At 34.9% G+C, this 6,717-nt stretch overlaps 1 protein-coding gene across 1 annotated transcript in view; it reads left to right on the top strand.

Annotated features, from left to right (window-relative positions):
- Positions 1-751: 751 nt before the first annotated feature.
- CEP192 (centrosomal protein 192) overlaps positions 752-6,717 on the top strand; it is a 193,928-nt gene continuing 187,962 nt past the window's right edge. The window contains exons 1-3 of the mRNA XM_023724815.1: positions 752-1,637; positions 1,957-2,438; positions 4,542-4,664. Of these exons, the coding sequence (XP_023580583.1) occupies positions 2,248-2,438; positions 4,542-4,664 (314 nt within the window). The 5' untranslated portion in view covers positions 752-1,637; positions 1,957-2,247. The remainder of the gene's footprint in view (positions 1,638-1,956; positions 2,439-4,541; positions 4,665-6,717) is intronic.

The following is a 6,717-nucleotide window of genomic DNA, read 5'->3' as shown; positions in this document are numbered from 1 at the left end:
CATGCCAGTTATTTCTATTTTGGTGGTTCTTTTTCTGTTATTCTGGCTTCCCTGTTTCCCATTGCCTTCTCATCTTTGGTTTAAGGTAAACGGTAACCATTTGGTTTCATCTAGATGATTATTTTGAGGGGCACAGTACTCATGGGTGATACTATTTATTTTATGGCCCCATCTGTCATTTGGCTGAAAAGTGACTTTTGGGAGTGGTTTTAGTTCCAAGTTTTAAGAGTATCTCAGGGTGATAGTTTCGGGAGTTTATCTAGTCTCTACCGGCCCAGTAAAAGCTGGCCTTTTTTTTTTTTAGGAATTTGAGTTTTGTTCAACATTTTTTTCCTATTTTACCTGGGACCATCTGTTGAGTCCCTGGTCAAAATGGTCGGTAGTGGTAGCCGGGCACTATCTAGTTCTTCTGGTCTCAAGATAGGTGATGTTGTTTGTATAGACTGTTGGTTTTGTAGACTAGTTTCTTCTTTGAGTTTTTGGTTTCCTTCTCTCTCTGTAGCTCCAAATGGGTAGAGACCAGTAGTTATATCTTAGAGGGCCACTCGCAAGCTTTTAAGACCCCAGATGCTACTCACCAGACTAGGATGTAGAACATTGTCTTTATGGTTTATATTAGGAGGATAGGTTTTTTTTATCCATAATCAAATACATTTTTATCATTCTTTAGTGGGCTTGAAACTTTTTCCACTTTGTAGAGTAATTGAAGTCAAACAACAACAACAAAAAAATCTAACCCGTTGCTGTTGAGTTGATTCCCACTCAATAGTGACCCTGTAGTAGAATTGCCCCATAGGGTTTCCATGGAGCAGCTGGTGGATTCCAACTGTCAAGCTTTTGTTTAGCAGTCAAGCGCTTAACTACTGCACCACGAGGGCTGCTAAATTAGTCCATGCTATGTAAAATGTACGGTTTAATGCATTCATCATTGGCCCTAGTACAGTCCTTCCTGAGCATTCATCTTGCCCTGTTCAAAGTAGCCCTTGAAAGAGTTCTTCAGGCTTTCATTCTCTCCCTGTACTGTAGGTTGACCCTACCAGTTCTCTTCTTGGCTGCAGAATACAACCCAAACTTTCTAATATGCCATTAAAGGCCTTTGGAATATAGTTTTATTTTTTACCATTTTATTTTGTACATCTGTTGCCAAAAGTCACTGGAGTACTTGCTTTTGACACAACAGACTTAGCACTTAGAGTAGATTTTGGAATCAGAATCTACTCTGGGGTTGAATATTACTAATTGTACAACTTTGGGTAAATTTAGCTAGTCTCTGAGTTTGTTTCCTCTTCTGTAAAATGCAGATAAATACATATATCATAAATTTGTTCTATGGATTAAATGAGACAAGGTAGTACGTATTCAGTAAATTTTAATCCTCTTCCCCTGTTGCGTATGTTTGTTACTTTAAAAAGCCTCCTTATCCCGTACATTGTCTATGAAAGTTCTACTCATTTTTAAGGTAAAGTGCTAATACCGCCTCATTTATTGAGCCTTTCCTAATTTAATTATTTTGTTTTCCTCCTGTTCATTTTCTTTACTGCATTTCACACAGCCTTTACACGATACGCACTCAGAAATGTTTTCAAGACTGAGTATCATCTCCTGAGCACTGTGATAAGGGTCAAGTTGAAATAAAGGTGAATGTGGGCTGAAGATTATCTACGGTATAGATTTCATGCCAGTTTTTTTTACAGACTTAGTCATATGTATGGCTTTTACCATTTTTGCCTCGTCCATATGTCAACTATACTTTATTTAACGTCAACGTTTTCTTTGAAGGACTCACTTTCTAAACTGTAATTACTCATCCTTAGCAATAATTTCTGAAATCATTTAACTAGTTCTATTTTTCTCTATTCTATATTAAAATGAGTACATAACTCTTAATTTGTTTAAATATTTTCTGAAATAATTTACGTATACCATCAATGTTAATGCCTTTGCTTTCTTCCCTAGGTGAGTTTGTGGTAATCTGTATTCTTTGCTGCACTAAACCAAGGGTAAATTAAGCTGCTTTGTATTTCATTATTATGTGAATGATAAGAAGATAGTTTAATGTTTATATTGTCAGCTATAAAGTAGCAAACTGGTCTGAGAATTACTTTACCTTAGAACATTTGCCAGTAGTATCCCTTCTTTAGAGATATTCCCCAAAATGTTGTTTTTTTCCTAAAATTTAAAAGTTTTCTAATATTTGAGACTAGTGCTCTTAATCATTTCAAAAAGTTTTATAGTAACATTTGATTTATGAAAGTATTTTTTTATTGCAGTGAGATGGAAGATTTTCGAGGTATAGCAGAGGAATCATTTCCAAGCTTTTTAACCAATTCCTTACTTGGTAATAGTGGCATTTTGGAAAATGTCACTCTTTCTTCAAATCTTGGCTTGCCTGTTGCTGTTTCCACACTTGCTAGAAATAGAGCCAGTACTGGTAACAGGTAAGATTTGTTTGAACAGGTGATACATTTTTTATTTTTATAAAAGCTATGATACACCGATACTTATATAAAATTTCTCAGTCAAGCTTGCTTTTTGCTTTATATATGAGGGAGATGACCAAATATCTAAAATTAATATAGAAAGTTAAAACTCTTCCCCTGTCTCATTGTCTTACTGGGTATGTGGGTGAGTTTGAGCTTGAACACCAGTGACCTTTTGGTTAACATTGCTTTTTTTGTCCATAGTGGTTTGGACTTACATTAGATCAGCTTTAGTGGTTGCTGGTTAATATAAACCAGTTTTAGTTAGCGAAATTCAAAAGGGAAATTAACGATAGAGTCTAGGAGTACCTCATGAAATGAAGGGCAAGAATACAGAGCCGTGGCAAAAAGGGACAGGAATCAGTATCTGAGGAGCAATAAGAACTGAGTTCTGTCTTTTCTCTCCACTTCACTTTATGTAATAGCTTCATTCTGTATTCTATTTCAATACAGTGGATTTATCTGCTTTTGTATTCAGTATTATAGAATATGGCAAAATACAACTCCCAGAAGGTATTTGCGTATTACATTTCCAGCTAAACAAGGAGACTAACGAACGGTCTCTTAAAATCTCGTGATTTATTGGTTTATCTTGGGTTAGGCATCTATCCCAAGTCCAGTCACCTATGGTTAGAGCTTCGGTCATGATGTCTGTTTAGAGCCCCTTAGTTCATTTTAGCCAGGTTCACCTTTTCACCATACTTGCATGATTATCTTTCTCTTCTGTAGTATGTGTATACTTCTGAAATAACTTAGTTCTTAGCTTTGTAACAGCTTTCAGTTCTCTAGTCAAGTTTCTCTTCCTTAGTAGAACTAAACCATTTTTTGTTCTCCTAACCTTTCTTATTCTTTCCATTTTTATAACCACATATATGTTTGGTTAAATATACCTTATTTTCTGTTTCCAAATGTTATGTTGGGTCCTTGTGTAATGTATAAATTTTGCCCATGTTAACATCTATTCAGTTTTCCAACCTCCTTTCAACCTAAATGTTTGATAAGGAGCATTGTCTTTATCTTTGGAACGAAGGGGTTGGATTAGTTCTCTAAAAACTCTTTTAGCTTTAAAATTTCTGTGCTGGTATCATTTAATACATATAAACACCTCATTGCTGATACACAGGTTTTCTGTGTTTTGCACATAGGATGATTTTTTTGAACACCGTGGCCCTATTTGTTTGTTTGTTTTAGTAATATTTTGTTATGTTTTAGGTGAAAGTTTACACAGCAAATTAGTTTCCTCTTTAACAATTTTTATACAAATTGTTCCGTGCTATTGGTTACAATTTTTACAATGTGTCAGCATTCTCATTTTTTCATTTTTTCCATTCTGTTTCCATTTATCTAGCTTCCCTTCCCCTCTTTGCCTTTTCACCTTTGCTTTTGGGTTCACTGTTTGGTCTCATATAGTTGATTGTTTAAGGGAACACATTACTCACAGATGATACTGTTTATTTTATATGCCAATCTGTCATTTGGCTGAAAGGTGACCTGCAGAAATAACTTCAATTCCACATTCGAAAGTTATCTTAGGTTGATAGTCTCAGGGGTTCCTCTAGTCTTTATTGGTCCAGTAGATCTGGCCTTTTTTAGGAATTTGAGTTTTGTTCTACATTTTTCTTCATTCTGTTAGGGACCTTCTATTGTGTCCGTGATCAGAATGATTGGTAATGGTAGCCGGGCACCATGTAGTTCTTCTGGTCTCAGGTTAGAAGAGGCTGTGGTTTGTGTGGCCTGTTAGTCCCGTGAATTAATTTCTTCTTTGAGCCTTTGAGTTCCTTCATTCTTTTTTGCCGCAGACAAGTAGAGACCAATAGTTGTATCTTAGATCACTGCTTGCAAGCATTTAAGACCTCAGACACTATTCACCAAACTAGGATGTAGAACATTATCTTTGTGCACTATGTTATGCCAGTTGACTAAGTTGTCTCCTAGGGCCCTATTTGTTTTTACCCCAGATGATTAGTTTTACTGTAATGCAGCCGTGTGTCATAGTGAATTTTAAATGTGCATAATTTAATTCTTAACAATTAAGACAATTTTTTTTGTGTGTGTGTGTAGGTATTCTGATATCCAGGCATCTTACTTAGTAGAGGGGAAATTTTCAATTCCGTCTGAGTCATCTCACAGTAGCCAGAGTGATCCTGAACCAAAACAGAGGTTACAACTTAGCTTCCAAGATGAGTAAGTTCATACCTTAATCTTACTTTGTGTTACAGCAAGTCTCAGTCTTATGGAAGATGAAAGTGTGATTGTTTCTTTATGTCTCAGAATCTTTTGCCATTTTCTTTATATTACTTTAATCACATACTTTTTTTTGCTTAAATTTTATTTATTTTGTTGTCATTTTGAGAATCTGCACAGCAAAACATACACCAATTCAGTAGTTTCTACATGTACAATTTAGTGACATTGATGACAACCATTGATGTGCAACCATTCTCACCTTCTTTTCTGAGTTGTTCCTCCTTCATTAACATAAACTCACAGTCCCCTAAGATTAATCACAAACATTTTTAATCTTTCAAAATATTTTTTCTGAATCTGAAAGTAACATATGCTCATTCAAAAAAATGCAGAAAATATAGAAACTTATAAGGATGACAATAAAGGTCTAATTTTACTACTGTATTTTTACATCTGTGTTTGTTGGCCAACCACACCCTCCCTCTGCAAGGTATTTTTGTAAGCAACACTATGCCAATTTTTTTACTTGTTGCTGTAAAAAAAATTAGCATAGTGTGCTTACAAAAATACCTGTGGGGAGGAAGGTGTGGTTGGTGTGTGTTATTTGCATAAAAATATGATAATTAGAAAATAGCCATTGATTATATTTTCATTTATAGTCTTCCAGACATATTTTCTGTGCATATGTACATGTGATATATATGTATTTACTTTTTTTTTTTACAAAAATTGAATTAAACTGCACATACTACTTATACAAGCTTTAAAATTTAATATGTTGTGCTCATCTTTCAATTTCAGATAATACATATCTGTATCATAATTTCAATTAAGTCCATGTTGCTGGGAACTTGGATTATTGCAATTTCGCTGTTATAAATATAATGAACTTCTTTATTTATACTTATATTTTGCACACCTAGGAGATTATTAAGATAAATTTCTAGAATTGAAATTGCTGAGTTAAGAATATTCAATTTAAGTACTGTTACATATTACCACGTTGCTCTTTTGAAAATGGGTATTACTTTATAGTTCCACTAGAAGTTGTTTATGAAAAGTCTGCTTTACCAAACCCTATTGGACATTTGGTTGTATTATAATTTGTTTTTATAACAAATTTCAATTTTCACTTTTTTTTTTTAAAAAAATAGTAACTCCTTATTCCCCTGTCCGCTATCCCCTGGAACCACCATTCTTTTGTCTTGACGGATTTCCCTATTACAGATATTTTATGTAAGTGGGTTCATACGATATTTATCCTTTTGTGTCGGTTTATTTCACTTAGCGTAATGTTTTCAGGGTTCATCCACGTGGTGGTGTGTATCAGAACTTTATTTCTCTTTATAGCTGAATAATATTCCATTGTATGCGTACACCATATTTTGTTTATCTGTTCATCTGTTGATGGGCATTTGGATTGTTTCCACCTTGTGACTAATGAGAATAGTGCCCTATGAACATCGGTGTACATGTGTCTGAGTCAGTGCTTTTGGTTCTTTTGGATGTATACCTAGGACTGGAGTTGCTAGGTTACATGGTATTCCTATGTTTAACTTTTTGAGGAAGCACCAAACTGTTTTCCACAGTGGCTGCAACATTTTACACTGCCATCAGCAATGCACAAGGGCTCCATTTTCTCCATATCCTTGCCAAACATTTATTATCTTCTGTTTTGGTTTTAAATTTATTTATTTATTTTTTTCCATCTCTCTCTTTTTTTTTTTAATTCTACTTTTAATGAAGGTTTACAGAACAAACTAGCTTCTCATTAAACACTTAGTAGACATATTGTTTTATACATTGGTTAATAACCCCAGGACATGTTAACACTCTCCTTTCTCGACCTTGGTTTCCTTATTACCAGCTTTCCTGTCCCCTCCTGCCTTCTAGTCTTTGTCCCTGGGCTGATGTGCCCCTTTAGTCTCGTTTTGTTTTATGGGCCTATCTAATCTTGGGATGAACGGTGAACCTCAGGAGTGACTTCATTACTGAGATAAAAGGGTGTCTGAGGGCCATACTCTAGGGGTTTCTCCAGTCTCTGTCAGGC

Source organism: Trichechus manatus, unplaced genomic scaffold, assembly GCF_000243295.1.
Source record: "Trichechus manatus latirostris isolate Lorelei unplaced genomic scaffold, TriManLat1.0 scaffold00262, whole genome shotgun sequence".
NCBI classification, from domain to species: domain Eukaryota; kingdom Metazoa; phylum Chordata; class Mammalia; order Sirenia; family Trichechidae; genus Trichechus; species Trichechus manatus.
The sequence above is the reverse complement of the archived record's forward strand: the minus strand, read 5'-3'. Positions and strand labels throughout refer to the sequence as shown.